The sequence below is a fragment of the Ciconia boyciana genome, chromosome 1 (assembly GCF_034638445.1).
Source record: "Ciconia boyciana chromosome 1, ASM3463844v1, whole genome shotgun sequence".
In the NCBI taxonomy this organism is placed as follows: Eukaryota; Metazoa; Chordata; class Aves; order Ciconiiformes; family Ciconiidae; genus Ciconia; species Ciconia boyciana.
Window position 1 is genome coordinate 50,125,440 of NC_132934.1, and position 22,103 is coordinate 50,147,542.

At 37.7% G+C, this 22,103-nt stretch overlaps 1 protein-coding gene across 1 annotated transcript in view; it reads right to left on the minus strand.

Moving 5' to 3' along the window:
- EPYC (epiphycan) overlaps positions 1 to 9,576 on the minus strand; it is a 34,720-nt gene extending 25,144 nt beyond the window's left edge. Inside the window, exon 1 of the mRNA XM_072857915.1 lies at positions 9,427 to 9,576. Within this exon, the coding sequence (XP_072714016.1) occupies positions 9,427 to 9,576 (150 nt within the window). The remainder of the gene's footprint in view (positions 1 to 9,426) is intronic.
- Positions 9,577 to 22,103: the final 12,527 nt, after the last annotated feature.

The window sequence follows — 22,103 nt, forward strand, 5'->3', positions numbered from 1 at the left end:
TTCTGGGGCTGTGGGAGGTGGTACAGCTTCTACCCTCAACTGGAGACCTCAGCCCAGGGAGTTTCTCAGACTTCAAACACCTTTATATTTGATTTTGCTGAATTGAATTTTAGGAAGGTCAAACAAAGGTTTATTGTAAGCAAATGGCATTTATTTCATGTCACAGCTTTTTACACTTTCCCCTCAAATTTCTTACTGCTCCTACCAATATACCAATAACACTCTCAGTTGCACTCTGGAAACAATCTTTGGGGTGTCCTGATAATCTAGAAATGCATATTTTCCAATGTCCAAAATCAAGGCTTAAGCAAACTGGATTACATATGAATATTTTTTCCTATATGTAACATTTCCATTTTGGGGCTCGTTGTATGTGATAATGAATTTCCATCTACTGTGGGTATTATCTGTTATGTATTTAGAGGTACTTTTTTTCCTTTACTTTTCTGTAAGTACTTATGAGTCAATACTCATAGGATCTACTCTTTCCAGTATGTTTTCCTTCTGAAGGGGAAATACCACTTCCTTATAGATATGAACCGCTATAACATGCTGCAAATGATAGGCATAAACTGTAGTATCATGCATTTTATTACACCAGAAATATGTTTTACAATGCTACCAGGAGTCAAGCTATCTCTTTTCCTTATTGATGGTATTTTTTTATTATCACTTCCTACTTAATTCTGTGCTTACTTTTATATTACCAGTATTTTGTACTACATACAACCATTCCTCTGAACTTTTTCATCATTCCTCCAGCTCTTCAATGAATTATACCTCCTAATATTGTCAATGTCCTATATTAACAGTTAGGAAAAGGCAGAACCCATTCCTTATCTATGGAGGAATGTAAGATTCATGTAGAAGATTCCAATGTGCTAAGCAAACCTGATTCCCTTTGTTTTATATAATTTCTACATAAAAATTTTTCCAATAAGAAGACCATCCTAGAAGGCCAAATTTGTATGAGGCACTGAAAGCATGTTAAGAATTTTAAGCCAGTTCTTAGTAATTTGAATGTCCAACATCGAACTTCTAGTGCTAGCCTAGGGAATCCAAGACATTTGGAAGGGTTTGGCAGATAGATAGAAGAGCAACAGATCTGTTAGCGGATAGGTAGAGGGTAGGATATTGTAGGACATACGAAATGGCATTAGGTATCGTGTGCTGGTTTTGGCAATTAAGTCAAGTCTGCAGTGCCCTACAGTACTACAACTGCTCCTGGATGACAGACTTCTTTCTAAGGAAGGTTCAGCATGATTTGCTTCTATGAAAACGGGGGCCTTGAGTCATTAAATCAGATATTTTTAATTTCATTATTCTCAGTCCCTTCCCATTGTAAAAGCAGGGTTTTCCATGAAGAATCAGGGCAAGAAGTACAGTGCGAGCACCACACTATTGTGTCCTGTTGCTCTTCTTTTTCTTCAGGTCAGTACCTTTGGCCTCAATTTACTCCTTAAGTTAGCGATCTAGTTGCTTTCACTGACTATGTATGCTCCTTCCTGGTAACAAAGCAAATAGCTATATCTTTTGCAGCAAAATGCATCATTTCACCTTATTCCTACTGGTAATTTTTATGCTGCTCCATGTGCTGAAGTAATTAACATTATTTCACTTTTAAGTATTTTATTTGCTGCTGTGCTTGGTCATTTAAGAATTACTCTTCTAAATCCTCACTTCCATTATGTCTTCTTCATTTAAAAAACGTATTCTCTCTAGACAGGCCCAGTGTTCATTCATTTCACTTGTACAAAAGACCTCAATCTTGTATTCTTTATTGAAGGAAAATTCTTATCTACAACAAATTCTTCATCTCTATATTAATGTTTTTTCTTCATTCTTACACAACTAAGTTGATTTAGACATACTGTGACCTCAGGGCCTGAAAATTCTGTATCTTTTGGTCTGTAGGTTTGCTTTTTTGTTTTATTAAGACCAATGAAGTTCAAACCACTTTGACTCTGGATCTTAACTTAGTCTTGATTTTAGTGGCTTACTGTATTCCTGTCAGACTACAATATGTTTTGGTGGTCTTGTTTTCCAGAAACACTAAGCAAGTAAAATTAATTGAAGGCAAATGTTAACTTACAAACATTGATACTGCTTCTATTTTTTGTTAAAGCTATAGAAACTTATCTGAAAAAGGGTATATTTTATACAAAGCATTTTACAAGCTTATGAGCATGATGTTTCAAATGGCACACAAATTTTGCCAATAACAGTCAAACAAAGAAAACAGTTTTGTTTGTCTCAATTAGTGCTTTAAAGAACCAGAACTTGGAGACTGAGCGGTATATCTGTAGAAGACACGCCTTACTTGATGCTGGAATTAATGTTTGGCATTTTGTTCAAGCTTGGATGCTATAAGTCCTGATGCTAGCAACCCTAGACTAGCTAGAAACCCAAGAGACCCAACACTTAAGCAGTTCAAGAATATTATGCCATTAAAAGCAAAGGAAAAGAAAAACTACTTATAGCCCTTGTGGTGTTGCTAAGCAGAAAGACAAGCATTTAAAAAAGCTCACAGAAAATCTGTGCTTGAGCTAGGAACTGATTCAGATCACTGCCTTGTGCTTTCTGAATCCTGTTATCACAGCAGATAATGAAATTCCTGAGTCTGACTGAAGGACATTTGGGAGTGAGCTTTTAATGTCCTCTAATTAGTCCCTTCACTGACACTTGTTTTTTTTCCAGATCCTCTGGCCTTGTACAGTTTAAGTAACTGTTTTGCAAACTTCCCCAGTTGTCTCTAAATCTTGCTGTCTGACTTACTATCTTGGGCTTGATTAAAACCTCACTAAAGTTAATGGAGAGTTCCAGTGCATTCAGTGGTTTTTGGAGCATGACTTCAGCTGGAAGCATATCCAGCTGTGGTCATTGCCTAACACATTCCTAGCTAAAATGCATTCCCATTGTATAATTGCTGGCAGTGTTAAATGAATTAATTTATTCCCTTGTTTGTTGAGAGGGCTTTGTTTCCATTTCAGTTCTCCCAGTTCTTGGAGGTTCAATGACTCCTAACTGTGTTCTTGAACTCAATGCCAAAGCCTCAGGGTTGTCCTATTCTTGTTTTTCCAAAACCTTGATTATAAAGCATTGAGCCTTTGATTCAGACTGTCAACATCCACTTGATATAAATATAATTTTTTCTTTGCTTTGTTTTCTTTTGGGCCTCACAGATTCATTCCGAGGAACTTGTGATAAGAAAGAATGTGTGGGAAAAATACTAGCTTTGCCATAAAATGAAAAATCCTGTCTGACCCTCAGAAAGAGTTTGCGTATGGTACCAAGTTTCCCTCTCTGCACCTTCTTGGTCTGCCAGCCTGAACAGAAGTACAGTTCTTTAGTCTTCTGCATCAGCTCTGGAAAGTTCTAGTGCTGATTTTTAACAAGGAGGGCAAATAATATCCAGCTTCGGAAGGACTGACAGGGGAGGCCCAAAATGAGTAATTAATTTGGTTGTTTCTACTTGGCACCTGGCTAAAAGATGCTCCCAGTCTGAAACTATAGAGTAAGAGCAATAACTGAAGATGTTAATGTATTTTCATATTAAAAAATAGTAACAAAATGAAAGATCACCTTCTCCTGGACCAGGGACCAGTCTACATAAGGGAGAGGAAACACCTGAGTGTTCCAGTACTGGTGACAGTAAGTTCATCTGCTTGGGCTACACAGTCTCTTAAAAAGACACATTGGGTTTCCTCCAACTCTTTTCCACATTCTGTGACCAGAAGTGCATCCACCATATGAAAAAAATGGGGTCACTTGCATTTCATGATGGGGACAATTGTGTTTTGTTCATATGTGGGAGGTCCGTAAGTATGCATTTCTCAAGATGTGCTACGTCTCACAACCAAAATGCAGGTAACATTAGCATGTCAATGTTAGCATTAGCTTGTTAACATTAATATTAGTATGAGGAAGCAAATCTGGGGCACTTACAAAAGAAGGCAGCAAAAAATAGTCAAGTTGAATTGGTATAAAGCACTGACTGTAAGCCAAAGACTATAAGATAGTCTCACCAAGCAGGGGCAAGAGCCATCTATTCCAAATAAAGTTGTTATGAGAATGTCATCTCAGTGGGTATAGAAAACATTGGTCTTAAAAATTAAATTTCATGTTTTTGGAAGATTCCTTATATATTTAAACTTATGCAAGGATTATTTCTAGAAAAAGCAAGTTTGTGTTGTTTCCCTAAAAGCCCTGTATAATATGTAGTTTATTTTTCATATACTAAGAGAGAATTCATAGTTGAAATAATAAAATGTCATACATTGTGTCACTTTGGTTACTGATTTGTATATACTATTTAATTTTTGAAATTTTTGCTCCTTTTTAAATTACTATAAACTGTTACCTACTTAGGTCAGGTTTCAGATTATTTGGTGGCACACATGTACCCGTTATTAATAAAATGCCCACAATGAATGCTTGTTTTCTTTGACTTTACTGTAGAGAAGAGACCACAAAGTAGATGTAACTCCTTCTACAGACATTCTAAACTATTTGGAAAGACACCTATTATTGTGAACTTGTAAAAATTTTAATTTAAAATTTAAAATATGATTTTTCAACCAATGCTCTTTAACCTGCATATATGTACCTCAGCCTAATCCAATTGGATAGTTTTTAGTTATCTAACTAAAAGTAGTATTTAGCACTCCAAACTATGTCCACTGAATGTTCATTAAGAACTTTACTAAGGCGCATAACAAAGAGCTTTCCCTTTTTGTACCTGGATCCATCTTCTTTGACATCCTACTTCCCTCAGGCCTTTAATGCTAGAATCCTCCAACATTTTCATGAATGTTATAGACTGTACCAGAGAGTCTGCTTTATGTCCAAACAAACGTGTTTCTCATCTTTTTCTTGGTGTGTGACATTATTAATTACTGAATCATTATTTATTATTTATTTTCCAATTTTAAATATGTGGTCAGAATTATATTGAACAAAGAGAAACCATGACGTGAAATCCTGGAATCACTGAAGTTAGCTACAATCAATCTCAGGGCTAAAATTTGGGCAAGTATTTTAAAGTGTTTCCTTCTGAGACACTGAACACCCCAACTCTTCTTTTTGTTTGTTTGTTTGTTCTAAGGGCATAGTGAGAGGATGGAGAGGTAGGAAGCTGCTTTGATATATCCCTTGCCTGTCTCCATATCACTTGCATTTCATGAATTGGTGGATTGTGGAACCTCGTTCACCCTAGGACCCTGGGAAAAGGAGTGCATCGTTATGAACCTCACTGGGACTAGGGAACAAAGGCCAGAGAACAGAAAAACAAATGTCTCAGAGAGAAGGAGAAAGGAAGGAAATCATGTGTCTGCAGAAGGGATTAGCATTTCCATTTTGCTCATCAAAGTTAAACAAAGTACAAAAGAAGGATTTAGAGTGCTCCAACTGTTCCATCCCTTGTGCAAATCACCATAAACAGGAGGAAAAAGAGACTTAAACAGAAAATGTGAGATAGCTACAATTGGTTTTACTATTAAAGTCTTGTTTAGGTTTAACTATTTCTGCATAAACAGTGAATGCAAGGAAGAAAAAAAGCTTTTTAATGAGTCACAGAAATAATTAAAACCCCATTACATATGAATCAACTCAAGTACCTTATTTCTCACCTCAGTTTGCTTGATTTTCAGTTCTCGATGGTGAATTCCCTTTCAATTCACACACCCTTAGAAGATGTTATTCTTTTCCTTTAAAGTTACTTTTATTGTCACCTCTTACTTCCATGGTTGATATAGGCAGATTAAAGTGTCAGAACTTGTATTATGAGACTTTTTTCCTGTCATTCAAATATTAATTGTTGCTCTTTTGTACTGCCTGTCTGGCTGCTTTTTTTTCCCCCCCCCCCAATCTTACAGAAAAAAAATAACATGACTATTTAAAATTTGTCAGATGTATGCTGGATCTGGTTAACATTGATTACTAACAGTGACATCTCAGAATATTTTCATGCAGTCTGGTCTACAAACTATGATGCTTTTCCAAATGAGCACCCAGAATATAGTTTTCTTGCATAGGTAAAGCTCATATCTATTTAGACTCTGATCCATCATTGCATTCAGTATACCTGGAATTTCTTAGTTCTTAAGAATAAAGCATTAGCTTTAACAGGGATGATGCACATTTACAGTAAAATCAAACAACAAATCCATAGTTACAACAACAGGAATGGATGGCTCCCATCTTTCTTTTGGAAAGGATGATTTAGAACCTGCAATATCTGCTTCTGAAATTATTAAACTTTGTTGCAAACCATGAGCATGATCCAAAAGCTGTTACTTTTAATCATCCTTAGCCAGGCTTGCTGGCATGACTGTCCTGTAAAATTCAAAGATCCTCCTTAAATACATTTCCAATTTTACCTCTCTAACATTTTTTTGTATAATCAGCCCATAAGTTAAATCCATCATGGTGTTCTGTTCACTCTTTCTGTATGTTATAAATTTTCAAGCAGATGAAAAGCTTGTCAGATTATTACTATATGTTGTATACGAATAAACCATATGGTTAGCTTAGAAAAACACTTAGAAAATCAGAGAATTCTGATTATTCAAACTCTGCTAAAGCGGGTCTGAAATAGTCTTTATAATTTATTATATTCCTTGCACTTCTTCTTTTTACTTGATACAGAAGTCTCAAGAGAATAAATTTTTCTCAGGATATTTAGTAATTTCAGTTTGGACACAACTGGCAGGTAATACTGAAATATAATCTAAACAGAGGTTGGTGCTTAAGATAACATTTTTCCTTGTTCCATGTAAACATGCAGAGGAGAGATGGAGAGATGTATTTTCTGAAGATTTGCTGGAGAAATCATAATGGGTCAGGTTTTTTCTACCTTGTTACTAATCCTTTCATTTTGAAATTAATTGGGTGGAAACAAATGTGCATTTTGTGCTTCCTTGGTCTATCAGTTATGCACACGCACATAGATATATGCAGGTTATACTGCAGTTTGTTAATGAAGGCAGTCTCAGGAATTCCCGCTGAGGCCAAAGACGGGAGTCAGAGCTTCAGACTCACATACTTGGGTTATATTCCACTCACATTAGACAGACTGCCATTCTTCTAAAACCAAATTTACAGTTTGCCGTTTAAGAGGTATAATTTGCATCAGTTTTGAGAAGGAGCTGGAAAAGGAATCTCTGTTCTTTCTTTAATCATAGTTGAACATAAGATAGCACTGCTGAGTATGCAAGCATGTGGTGTGGCAGAATGGTTTTTATTAACATCCAGAGCTATTGTCTGCTGTTCCAGCCCAGCTTGTGGACTGGGTGGTGTTAGACCCTTTCAGGAAAATGCAGTTCCTGGCCCCAGAGATGGAAAACTTCAATGTTTTTGCTTAGCTAAACAAGTACAGTTCAGAGCTGGGTTATCATATTTATCGCTAAAAGATGTATGATGTTTTGATTGGGATGGAAAAATAAACCAGAAACAAGGTTCAATAAGACAAGGATTTGGAATTTACTAGAGCACAGGCTTTATATTGTATGTTGACATATCCATTTATTCAACAGAAATGGTGAATACTATTATACTATATTTATTTCATGGATAGGTACTGTAAAAGATTTTATGTAGCACAATGAGGGTCATAATGTCCTCAATATCTTGAGTAAATTTGAAATTGAGGACATGAATTAAAGTTATTTTTCTCATTAGTGTAAGTTTTACACAGTTTCCTATGATGTTTGAATATGAAATTGTACGTGTGTTCTTAGGTTTGCATTTTGTGTTGCATATATTGCAGTGTTTTATACCCTCTACATATGCTTCTAAAATGTTCAAAAAATGCTTGTAAAGAGGATAGCATGATTGTTTGCATTTGAGTACCTTCATGTAATCCTACAATTGTAACATAAAAATGATCTCTACTTTCATTGAATTTGTTACACAATGCATGAATATTAATTACTTGTAGTATCTTGAATTTTACAACTTTAGTACAACTCACTAGCAAGTAATTCTCACCTGCAGGGATCCAAAGAAGTCATAATTACTCCAACCTGCAGAACATAACCTGGAAATTATTAATGCAATGTGTAAACCAGTCATTACCATACTTTGCTCAGGCACCAGTGTGTCAGACACGCAGTTGGCATTCATGTTTGCATAATACCAGTTGCATCCTTCAGTGGCATTTATGCATTGTCTCCTTTTGATTGTTTCTTCTAGCAGTAGCCAAGTTAGTGGCTCTGAGGGAGTTGATGTCAAGGGAAGCTCTGCTAACATTAACCTACATTGCTTTGGTCTGATATTTGGGAAATATATTCATTCTCCTAATCTCTTAAGGAATAAAGGATTGAATGTAAGAGTGTCTAACCCTGGAAGAAGAAAACTGGAAAAATGCTTATTATAAAGCTGGGATACAAACAGTAAAACAGATCCCTTTTCCTCCCCCAACTATGCTTACAGGCATGTTTTCAAACAAAAAAAAAAAGATTTTAATCTTAAAAGTTATTTTAACATTTTTTAAAAAAATATTGTTATCATATTCCAAATGCCAGGAATAAAATGTATATAGTATTGGAATATATTTCATAGAATTTTATAAAATATTAAAATTGTAACCCTACTTGTAGGTTTTTTAAAATATGCTGGCCTGCAAGGCAGATTCTTTTTCTAATTAGTTTAATTGAAGTATATACATTGTAAAATAGAGCTGCAGGTGACAGCTGAAAATGATTGTAGCAAAATAGTTCTGTCACTATATCCAGAGCTGAGCTGAACTTCAGCAGGATTGCTATTGCCAGTCCAACTGACTGTCTATAATTTGTTTTCTTACCATTACTCTAATAACATGGAAATGATTTTTTGAAATTATGTATGTTTTCATAGAGTAAGTTGTTAGGGATTTTTTAGCAAAAGTCTTTTTTTTTTCCCCATAAGTGTCCCTTCTATGGGAAGTTTTCTGTCAGCTAGCAGTTTCTGTCTCTGAAATGTTTGATTTAAAAAAAAAAAAAGGCCATGGTCCAGGCTTGCTCCACAGTGGCAGGAATAGCACCAAGAGTTTTAGACAAGCGGTAGAGGAGGGGAGCAGCTTCACCACCATGGCCCACGGGATGACTCATGGCACCGGGGAGTGGGAAGAGGGGGAAGGGAGAAGGTACACCAGCTTTAGTAGTCCCCCTTACTGCTCCTCCTAGCAAAAGACAGCGTTCACAGATTAGTTCATGTGCCAGAGGAAAGACTATCCTGCTTCGAAGATGCATGCAGGTTGCTTGAGTGATACAATGGCTATATCCACACCAGCACTAGGTCATCTGATGGGGGACCAACCAGGCTAAAACCAAAGATGTATTTCCCAGTAGAGCTTCTGAGAGAGTATGGGTCCTGTTAGATGATCCAACCCCTACTACAACACAGCATTTCAGGCTCTCTCCAGCTTTTGGATGCCTGGTTCCAGCTCACAGCAGCCAGCCAGCTTTGACTGGCACAGTTGAGAGGTGCAGGAGGAACCACGGTGCTTGGTGGAGAGAGTGGGAGGTGGACGCTGCGGTCGGGAACGTGGGGCCTGAGCCAGTCGCACAGAGTGAGATAGACAGAGCTGGCCTGTGCCATGGCTAACCACAGCCTGGCTCCAAGACCTCTGGCACTGTAAATAAGAGACACACCACCCTTCAACCAATATTTCTGTTTATTTGTTTTTAATTTCTGCTTTAAACTGTTTCATTTCTGAGTAGACTTGGAAACACGTCCTTTGAGACAATAATGCACCAAGAATGTGAGAATCCACATTTTTTTCATAGGCTTTAAGGAAAAACATTAATTTTCTTTAGCTGTTAGAATTACCATGGTGATTTATCAATTATCTATAAAATAATGTGTCTGTAAACAAGAATGAAATACAATGTTAGACAGGCCTCCATTTCTATCAATTAAATATGTGGAAAACATCTCTAAAAAAATCTTAGCTTGCAGAAAACATCAGCCCAGATAGCAGTTCAGGAAAAGTGCAGATTGCTATTAGCATGACAATACAGGAACTATCATTGGTTGAAGAGCGACATATGAATTTCTCTACCATTTTAAAGGTCAGACATGGGTCATATTTTTAAAGGCAAATATTCAAGAACAATACCTAAATTAATACTTTATGATTGTTTTTGGTTGAACCAAAGTATTAAAACTTTACTTTTCAATTTCTATTTGAAATGTATGAGGCGTTTTCCAAAAGTATTTTTCTAATTTATGCACTCACACACACACATACACACAGACTCACACAGACAGATCCTGGTAGCTTCACAAAACCTCAAGACAGTGTAATCAAATCGCCTTAAAACTTCTGATTTGCAGGATTGTCTTCTGGGGGGGGGGGGGTTCGTTTGTTTTTCTTCATTGTCTGCACAATGTGTCATTGACTCCCACTGCTTAAAATTAAACTGCAATCAGCATTTGCTCAGCTCACCATCTGCAACAAGTTACCATGTGGTCTCTGCTCCATGAACTCTGTCATCTCTGTGTTGCCATTAAGAGAAACAGGATCAGAGTTAGCTGATGAAAGACCTTTTATCTAGCACAGCCAATATACCTAAATACAGGTAAAATTCTTTGTTGAGTGGAATTTCTCTACTGTATATCATCCACGAGAGACAAACCAAAATTTAAGCACCGGATCCAAGCAAGTGTTGGGAAAATACACAAGCACTGGGTGAGATACGGAAGGGAAAAGGAAAGTTTTAGGGTTCAAAGTAATTGCAGATGCAGCGTGTCTCAGTGCTATTTCAAGATTGCTAACGTCCTGTTTTCAAACAAAGCTGTGCCGATGAATGTGTGAGGGAATCATTCATGAGGAGGTTTCAGCTTGTGCAAGTTTCCTGAAGTCAGGAAACCCAGATTAATCCAGATTCATCCAGCTTTAGGCTGAGGGAATTACTTCAGCTCTGGTGCAGAGGAAAATTCTCCATCCAAGCACAAGGGAAACAGTGTTAAATTTCATTGTATAAATGGTGCTTTCTTTCTGTTTCTGTCCTTTGATGAGCAATGTGATGATTATAGTGCTGTTTGCCCAGATGCCCACAGTTATTTTGCTGATTCCTTTTGGTAGTCAGTTGGTTCACTGTATGTAACTGGAAAAAAAAAAATCTGCTGGCACCATGGCAAAAGGGCCTACAACAGCCACGTATAAATTCAGGTGGGAACTTAGAAGTTTTCTAACTGTAAGAGCAATAGATTCTGGAGCAGCAGTCTAGTGACAGTGAAAAGCCTTTGATAGTTTTAGTGTAAAATCACAGAAATGTATGAATTGGATTATGTGATAGCAAGTAACTGAGATTTTTGCTCCAAATGAACAAATCCCACATGAAGATCAGAAGCTTGAATTTCATCAGCTGGGAAAAGGGAGTAAGTGGAAATGTTCAGATACAGTCTGATGTGGTCAAAATGATAGGCAAGGAAGATGATTTGAAACTACATTTTTAATGTATGTAGTGTGTCTGAATGAGCATGTGTGAGGAGAGGGAAGGAAAAAAATAGGAATTGCTGTATCAGAGATGAGAAGTAAGAGATTCTAATAACTGAGCTTTATGAAAATACTGACAAAAACCATGCATAGGAATAACAGTTCAGACGTAGGAAACAGTATAGCATATAGTGACAAAATTCAGACCACAGCAGGAAGAAGGAAGGGTCCAAAAGAAGAGTGGGAGAGAAATTAATAGCAGTAAGGAAGACAAATAGATAGTATTGTGGAGAATTACAGAAGAAAAAGAGTAAGCTCCATGTTTTTCCGTTACAAATTCTAGTTTCTTTAATATAGCCTTCAGCAGGAGATTGGGGAATCCTCACCACATCAGCAGGAGACTGGGGAATCCTCACCACAGAGGTTAAAGATCAAGTAGTGTGAATAAATTGACTTGTCTAAGGAAAATGAGCAATGGGAGATCAGCAAGGCACAGAAGAGAGCGAGGGAAGGACTAAGATCTACTGAAGAATGACCTGAGATGTAAGAGGACACCCAGGAACGGATGTTTCTGCTAAACCCATAAATAAGATGCTGAACCACCAGTTGCTCACATGATCATTTTCTGGAAGGAAAATAGAAATTTCAGTTTATCTCTGTTATGCAGACATGTAAAGGTGCATCTCATTTATAATCTCTAGTATTCACAGACTATTCCTTCTCCTTAGTAAGGTCTGAGGGACACAGCCTCACCTGGTGAAAATCATCAGATTTTCACATCAGAGTGCAGATTAAATGAAAGTTGAGCCCTGAACATTTTATGGTGGTTTAGTGATAGCTAATGCACAAGCATGATATGCCAAAACTAAATATAAATTAAAGAACAGTGCAGCCTGACTTGTAAAACTCCATTACTGAACTAAAGCCATCTCTGAGGTAAATCATTTGGAGCCCGTGGTGAACTTGGTCTGTTAGAGAAAGTCCTTGCTTTCATTTACACCTCTGAAACACCATTAACAAAGGCAGATTTTGGCCCATATGCTACTTTAAACAGAACTCGAGGGCAGTAAAAAAGCCAGACATTTCTATCATTAAAAAGAATCCTGCTGGGAGGACCAGTCTGTTTCGGTTGCTACTGTATAGTGCCAATGACTGTCACTGTATCAGTTGCTAGAGAGCAAAGTTTGTTCCTGTAGGACTTTCTGCGATAGAGTTTGAAATGGTTTCATTTAAATAACTCTGGATACTATGTCTGCAACTTTAGATCACTGAATAAAGATAATAAAAGGGAGCAGAGGAGAACTCCATAATATATTGTCTGAGAAGAAGAATAACCAAAGGCAACAAAAACTTTCCCTTTGGCAGTTATTTTTTTCCCTTTTACTCCATGAAACATGAGAACTTTTATTATATAAAACTGTGCTTTCTTGTGAATTTTTCCTTTAGGCTTGCCAATGAGAAATGATGATTTAATTCTTTCCAGATATTCAGTTGATTTAATATAATTTCTTTCATGTGGAACAGAACGGGATAAATGGGCACAGGTCCTAGAATATCTATTCTTTTTCACAAATCCTTAAGGGTACATTTCAGGGAATCACAACATATTTTTTGCATTCAATTCTTGCACTAATTACATGGTGTTTGATTATAAAGCTGTTTATTGAAGATCATATGGTGTTTGTCCTGTGTGCTTAGCCCTGGATTTTTTCTTTGTTTTAATGGACAGTGATGTATGCTTGAATTGAAAATGCTATTTAAAAGAGACATATTTGAATAACAAACCCCCTTGCCCAGGTTCTCTAGACACAGCTGTTACTATTGCAAACCCAGAAGCTTTCATGTAACTCATCTCATTTCATTTCTCTTGGATTATTTCCGGAATAGCTTGAAGCATTGATTATGGTTAAAAGCTTCATTTTTCTCTAACTAAAACCAGTTTCATGAAAGTCTTCATTTCATAATATCTTTTATTCTCTCTTGTGCCTCTTCCTTTATCCTGTGTCTTATTTGTATGCAGTATGTTTCTTTTGTGTGCTACACATATTTAATTGGAAAACAACATACTGAAATTAGCATATGTATCACTCAATCATGTGTTATTGACACAAAGAAAAACCCTACCACTGTGGGATTCTGGCAAGAAGATGTGTAGATGTGGAGAGGGAATGCATGATCCAGAACAACATTTTTTTTTCCTTAAGGAGTTTATGTATTGAAATAAAAATGCCGTTGTGTTAAAGTTGAGCCAAAAAACAATACTGTGGGTAGAGGGGTTTGATACAAGAGCTATTTGAGTCCTTTCTTCTCAACTTTCCCTCGTGTTTGTCACTGAAATTCAGCCCTCGAAGTTAATCTCTTTTTGCACTGTTCTAGGTACTGTTAAAGTAGAAAAAGTCTTAGGGAAATTCACACAATTTTCTTTTTACCCCTTTCTTTTCTCTTCATTTTTTAATAGGAGTCCATAAGGTCACCCTCACTGTCTGGGAATGACTCCTTCACTGACTTCATAGTCCAGACTGAGGGAACAGCTGAATTTTGTTGTTATTGCTGTCATGACCATTTCAAAACAGTGCTGCTGTTTTCACTGTCGATTTGTTGACCGGAATTCATTTGGGACCAAAGTAACACAATCTATCCATGTAATAAGCGATTCACTCTTAGATTCCTGGAACCCCAAAGGATGTAAGATTAGATGTTTATCTGCCATTAAAAAAAAAAAAAAGCCTGAAAAATGCTTATCTGGAAAGGTAACCTGTTCTCCAGTAAAAAAATTCCTGCAAGTTGGATTTCTGATATTCTGCAATGTGAATTTAAATTTTAATTTGGTCCATATTAATCAAGATTAAGTATCCAGTTGTCTACCTGCCATGAACAAGATGAATTTACAAAACCATTGCATTTACAAGAGTAGAGATGTCAAAGATTTTATGATTAACCAGTGCTGGGACTGTACTTAGAACTTCTTTAAACGTTGTTTCTATAACCATCCAATGTTGACTTTTCTCCTTCAGCATGGACAGTCTTTTTTCTGGTATTCCTAGAAAAAATGAGGACTTTTTCATTGCATGATGTTAAGTGGAGGCAAAACTTTACTTTTGAGCAAAACTTTACTTTTGAGCTCGTAGTATATCTGAGCCATGATTCAGCACCTGAAAGTATTTAAGGGGCCATAGCACTTCTGAAAAACCCAACGAGTTAGAGGGCCACTGAAAATTAGTAAATCATGGATCTTATATCAGCTGGTGTCTGAAACATTAGCTGATAAAACTAAGCACATGGAGAAGCATATGGTTTACAGGATAAAGGTTAAGCCTGAGAACACTGCAGAGTTGATTTGCCAGCTGACATTGCCTCTTCATGTGGTTTCCAACAAATCTTTAACGAAATACATGGCTTTTGCATATTACCATATTCCTTCTGGAATTCGTTCTAAAAAGCAACTCCACATCAGCATGAAACAGTGCACAAAATATAGTAATGCATGATCTGAAGAAAGCTCATGGGTGTTATTTTCACATCGGCACAGTTTCTTTGTGTTTGGACAGGGCCCAAATGTTGGATTACATATTAATCACAGTGCTTTAGACCACATTACAAAAATTAAACACTTACTATTAGCTGTTGCTGTCCTGCCAGTTCCCAAAAGGAGTAACGCTAGACTAGGCTGAGGTGTTATAAGTCTCAGGTTTTAGGAAAGACCACAGCACTGCTACAAAAGGCATTGTGGACTAGTAGTTTCCAAGCTTCCAGGCTCTTGGTTTTCCTCCCAAAAAGCATCTGAGCCCTTTTGTCTCCTTCCCCCTCCTTTTACTCTCATGCAAAGGAATGCCCAAAAAGGAATCTCTCAAGCTTCCTTCTTTTCCAAATTAGTCTTATTTTCCTTCTTCCTCTTTTATACCCCCCCTCCCAAATTCCTTCTCTTCTTTTCCCTACCTAGTCTTATTTTTCACATCTGTCATCCTCTCTCTTCTAGTATTTGACTTCCTTTGTCTCCTTGCTTATCAAATTGTGGTTATACTGGTGACATGACAAATGACAAATACAGTTGTTTTGTTACTTGGCCAAATATTGGCCGCAACAAAAGCCTTTTCATATATCTGAGAGTACTGCGTAAAACTGATAACAACTACGGCTTAAGGTCCTGCACAGATTTTTGAGATCTCTAAGAATTCTCCCTAAACAGGCAGTTTTTCCACAATTACAATAGTGTTAAAAGGCTTTTTTTTTTTTTTTTCAAGTGGAAAAGAGCATCAATGTGGCAAAGGTTAATATATCTTTCTAAGTAAAGAATACCATCCACTGCCACTTTGGCTGTAATCTATTAAGTTGTGTCCTGTTTGTTTGTGTGATCATATCACATATAAATGGGCTTTATCACATCATTTCCCTTTCCACAGTGTTGGTATCTGCCCACAGTTCAGCAGCAACTGACAACATAACTCCATGATCTTGTGATGCAGAGGGGGAAGCACCACAGGGTCAAGGGCTGTATGAACTACCTAATTTGCAGTGCTTTCAGCTTTTTTTAGCTGTAGAAAGCACAGGGCTTCAGCATGTCCCACTCATCTTTAGATGAGTTAAGATGTTTTGGTCTGAGGGCTTACTCTCTTGAAAGAACAGGAATTTCCATTCCCAGCAAACAAGTAGACTGCAGTCACCAGCTCAGGTGATTCCCAGTTCTTTAGGCATTTTGTTGAATTCAAAAACAGTCTCAAAATTAAAATATGTGTCTCTACACACGCACAGAGTAGGGACAATTTAGAAATTATAAGTGTTTTCATTTTAATGGGATACAAATATTCAGTATGAAATGTGTCTTCTAGCAGATCAATGTGAAAAGATTTATCTAAAACATTTTGATTTGTCTGCTAATGATAAGATATGCTTGTTCAAAGTTTATTTTCTTTTAAATAAGGTGCATGAATTAATCAGAACTGTTATGGAAATGGTTTCTGAAATGATGAAAAAGTTAATGAAAACTGTAGAAGTATTTGACATATTTTCCCTGAAAACTGTAACAGCTTTCAAAGGAGAGGTGTTTGTTGTTTTTTTTTTTTAACAAAAAATATGTTTACATGAGCTTTCAGCAGCACTTATAACTGCTGGGCTGTGCCTGAACTCCTATGTTTAAACAGTTTCTGGAGACTTGGAAGAGTTGACCAATGACTGTTTAGACCTGATCACAATGGTTAATGTGAAGAAAAAAACCAATGCCACAAACCCATTTGTATCACCAATCTACTGTTTACCTCTGAGAAGGTAAACAAGAAAGGACAAATCATTACACATTATCAGAAAACCCTGCAAAAGCTAAGTCAGTTAGTGCAATCAAAAGAGCAAGTTTTAGGGAAAAAAAGTTTCCATTTCTGCATTCACAGCTTTCCACTGTTTCTTCTCTCTGAAGTCCCTCTGGTTTTATGCCTTAGCAGTGAACTGCCCAAGCTTCATGCATGGGTTTCCAAAGATCTTTCTCCCATCTGCACTGATAAGTTGAGCTAGCATGGCCTGAGGCAGCTGTGGGAGATCATTAAGTGGACTCAGTGACAAATGGCACTGAATCAGGTGAGGCTGAGGTAGTGCTGATGTTAAAAGTTCTGTTCCTCAAGTCACTGATTATAGAGAATTTCAGCTTTGGTTAAAAAAACAGTGAAATTTTTAGTCCTGTTACACAGGGATAAAGTATGATTTTATAAACCCTGTGAATTCTTAAAATCCAAAAGATAATTAAGAAGCATTCCCTATTTTTAGGTTGCCTTTTTTTTTAGCCTTTTGTTTAGAGATCCCGATCTAAGAGGCCTGGCTCATGTCTCCATTCATCAGGGGCTGCCATGAAAATTTCCCCAGCCAAACCAGGATCCTTCCTTCCCTTGCCCCTCATTCAGCCTCCAGAATCCCTTGTCGGAATGGAAGTGCAGTAACTGGAGTGTCTTTTCTCCAGATAATTCATGGACATTCAGATAGTTCAATCTGTGTGGATGGCTGCTTGAAGGAAACATGAAAAACAGTGAGGCAATTACTTCAGAAGTATGTTTGCCCTCCAGAGTGCATGCAGCTCCCACCTAAAGGGGATTGTTTGCAAAATATTGGTATAGATACGGCTGTAAACGTGTTTCCTAATTCTTCTTCTTGACACATTTCAGGTTAAGGTCTGCTGTAAAAGAAATGTATTTCAGGGAGCAGTTCTGTATAACTGCTGACAGAAAGTATGGCTGACATACCAAAGATTTACTTTTTTTTTTTCCTAAATTTGATAGAAGTGTTATAGGGGTCTAATGTGCCAAGCAGAATGCATCAGGTGGGCTTTTGCACTTCAATCAGTATTAGGATCCTCCAAGCTGCTAGAGTTTGAAACAAATTCAAAAACTACTGGGTGGGTTTTTTTCCCATCTTTCTTATCCTCAGCCGGACAGAGCTAATTGTTGCCTCTTTCTGTCTTTCTCACCTACATAAGTAATTGCACCTACTTGTAAGTCTGAAAGTTTACCCCAACTACGTCTTCATCTCTGTCTGTCTTGTGCTGGATGATTTTCTACTCTGCATGTTTGTGATAAAACAGAATTCATTTAGCTGTTGGACCGTTCTTGCCTTGATTCCTACCACTCAATTCAACCTCTTCATAACCCTGAGCTGCTAGTCATCTGCTTCAGCTCCTCAGACACAAGGCCCACAGGCTGTCAGTCCTCCATCAACCCAGATGGCCCATGTTAGAAGCAGCCCAGCAGCAATGGGACTTATACTGCTCCATCCTTCACAGTGCCAACAATGGGCAAAATCCCAGTATTGAGGTAGTATTAAACCATGAGGAATAAGCCCCACAGGAGCTTCAGGAGGTACGCAGTGGATGTCTAAATATGCAGAAAGCAGGCACCATACAAAGCCTTGAGTCCCTGGAAGTACTGTATTTCCTGCACAGGCATCTTGCACAAACATTGACAACAATTGCAGTTGAAACAGCATGAAAAAGGGGACCTGTATGCAGAGCTCGCAAAGTAGGAAAATACAGGCACACTTCTTATTAATACTTTGAGGAGAATAAGAAGCATGCATAATATTGCAGCTGAAATCATTCTCAATGTTCTTCAATACGTCATAAGTCTGCTACATGATCCCAGACAGAATGGAAACGTAAAAAAGGAACAATGGAGGAAAAAAGGAAAGCACAGAAATCTTGGCTTGAGAACAGAAAATTGGCTTTTCTGTTTGTTTGTTTGATGTTCAGACCAATATAAGAATATTTATGTTTATTTGACTAAGAATTAAATATTTTCTTCTTCTTTTCTTATTGAAATGGAAAATAAACGTCACACCATGTTTTTATGTTGTATTTTAAATTGAATGTTAAAGAACTTATACCAAACCAAAACAAACATATAAATGTTTTAAAAGATCCAAAACACCATGACCTTCAGAGAAAATCTCCACCAGCAGTTTTCACTTCCCTATTTGGCCAGTAATTCAGAGGCAGGGAATTTGGGGACCCTGTGCCTGGCAGCTTTCTCAGAGAAGGCATTTTAGGTGTCACTTCAGCAGGGTAGCTCCTGCCTGTTCTGCTGCTAAGCAGTGGTGGGATGGGTAGCTATCAGTCATTTTTGTTTGAAGCAGTTCCAGTCATTAAAAGCAACAAATCTTAGGATTCACAAAACAGGGTGAACCTCTAGTCTGGTGCTCAAAACAGTGTCCTCATAGAAAAAAAATCTACACTCCAATTCACTCTGCTTCTGATTCAGACAAGGATTTGAGCCTAGATCCTATAATAGCCTCCCCTCACTGTCAGGCTAGACAATCGGTAGATTATTTCAAGTCCTGAAAAAAGCAGAGCAACACAAGGAGATTACCCTCCTTGAAATAGGCTTCCTAGTAGTAGGAGTACGATTTCAGACAAATTCCAGGTTTTTATTGCCTGGAGAAGGGCATATCATGCTACATGGATATCTTAGCAACAGGATTATTAAATAAGAAGCATGAGCACTGTTTTATTATTTTTTTTCTTTCCTGTGGCTGAGATTATTTACATATTTTTTCTGAATTTACTAGTAATTCAGAAAAACTGTGATAGAGCATTTTGATGAATAAATGATTTATTGAAAAAGCCTAGCTTCGCTGAGAGCTGCTGATTCCACATGTAACTTTCACCACCCCAGCCCCTAATTAGGAACAGCTTTTGTTTGTGGAAGATGTGATTCCAGTTTCTTCACTAATTTTCCTACAAAAAAGAGTGGGGGTGGGGAGGGGAAGCCTTGGAAAAGAGATTTCCAGATATACCCTATCTACATAACAGCATCAGCCTGGGTTCGTGCACGTGCGTAGGAGGTGTGAATGCTGTTTATTTGAACCATGCTGTTCTGCTGCGGTATGTGTGCGGCAGTCGGGATGGCGCTTCCCCTAGAGAAACACAGATGCAGCTGAACTGCCAGGAAACATGAAATCAGAACAGCCATTTGTGCAGCGTACATAAATATGCTTAAGCTAATGAACGCTGAAGAAACAAAACTAAATCAAGCTGATAGGCAGATAGGTTGGGATGCATACACTACAGAAACCAAGACAAAAACAGTAAGAAGACTACCTGGGCTGTTAGCAACTGTGCAGGGGATGTAAGAAACAACTGTTTTGGGAAAGGTTTCAAATTCATTACAGTATAGATTTGTTTGAACTAGCATTTACAGAGCAAGCACAGGACTCGGAAGCAATATTACCTCTACTAATGGGAAAGAAGGTAAATAAGGCAGAACATGATGCAAATGAAGCATATTGCTTCGTACGCTTGACCTGAAGTGGTTAGTAATACTCCTGAGTATCATTACACAGGCAGCGTGGTGCCTTGTAGAGCTACCCTTTATGTTTAAATGGGTAAGCAATTCTGGGGAAAAAAATGCAATTATGGAGGAGACTTTCAGTCAAGAGGACGATGTTTACTTCAACTCTGCCACACATGGCAGAAGTGGGATATTAGCTGGTCAACAACCAACACAGCAGTTTAGGTGTTACAGTAATCTGATTCCAGATAGATAATGAAAATAGCTCCAATATAATATCAGCAAATAGATTTTCTAGCCTGGAAAAATGACAACAAGTATTTGTGGCAAACATTGGAAACCATTTGGGTGCAGCAAGGGTGAATGAAAATCCCTTCAGTGACACAGGATATGTATTGGAGTCAGTAATTGCAAACGTGCAAATTGGCTTTCTCGTTGTCTTCCAAATTTTTACCTCTTAGTGTTTGTGTTTCTTCTTTCAAGTGACATACAAGCTGCTATGGTCACTGGCATCTCTGCAGATGATTGTTGTGGTGGTGTTTTTCATTAAAAATGTTGAAGAAAGTGGTAGCAAACTGTTTGGAATATTGAGAAAGAAATAGAAAATGCCAGAGAAGAGTATGGAGCAGGGAGATTCATGCATATGGCTGAATTTTTAACTATACTGGCAGCATCTATAAAGGACTTTTCTTCCTGCAGAGCCAACTGTGTTATAAAATCACACAGTCTTTTGATAGATCCAGCAGCCATCCTCCAATCAAGCTGGCAGACATGTCAGAAACTTCTGTGTATTTCTCAGTTCTTGAGCCTCTCACTTTGCTTTAATGCTTTTCTTTACAGAGCAACTGTCTGTACCCTGGGCTGAGGTGATAGCACATCTGTGTTAACGACCATAATTTCAAAATTAACTCATACATAATATGCATTTCTGGCAAAGCACTAGGTGTTTGTGGTTTGGTTAGCGACTGACCACAACTGCAGTGTGCTTAAGGTGACCTGCTTTGTTATCGACTTCTCGTACTTGTAAATATCTTTGTCTCTGTACATGATATTCCATTCAAAACTGTTTGTGATGTGCTCTGGCATTTAAGTGAAACAAATGTCAGCTTTATGAAGGCAGCTGTGGGTTCAGACAGGACAGCTGAGAGGTCTGTTCCTCCCTCCTTCCAGTGGAAGAGATTGCAACTTTTTCTGAACCAGGTAATATCAGTGGGAAGTCTTAGACCAATCTTGGATTAGGAAGAATTAACATCAGACTTTCAAGCACAGTGATGCTTTTTAAATTGTTTTAGGGAGCCTCTTCATAGGGAAAAGGACATTGTGTTTTACATTTTCCTTTATAGTCTTCTGGCATAACGAATGGATTGAATGGGGTGTGGCTGAAAGCCTACATTGTTTGGTTCCACACAATTAAAGGCCTGCTATTGCAATCTGAGGGGAAATTTCACCAACTTTCCCAGAAAGTTTTAGAACATTAAGACTGTTGCAAATAGAGACACACATGCAGTAAAGCAGCTCAAACCCCAACCGGGGTTAATTTATCTTGTGAAGGTCACTGCAGTAACGTAACTATTTTTCATTCTAATTCAACTGCTGGTTCTGGGAGAGGGTATCAAGATGGGACAAATTAGCTTAAATGAGGACACTCAGGATTTTCTCTTTATTAAAAAATTCTCAGATGTGGAGTCAGCGGGTTGCATCAAAGGTGTCGAACACAGACCACTTGGCAGCAGCAGCTCCTCAGCCCAATAAAAGTTTGTCCAGGGATGTATCATGAATTTTTGTCTTCAGTCAAATTAACTGGGATTTGACAGGGACAAATCTTGAGCATCAGTCTGTATGTGTTCAAAGATTGTTCCACTGACTTTTGAAGAACTAATTTATAAGGCTTTCCACCCTACAACAGTTTGGAAAAATCCATTAAT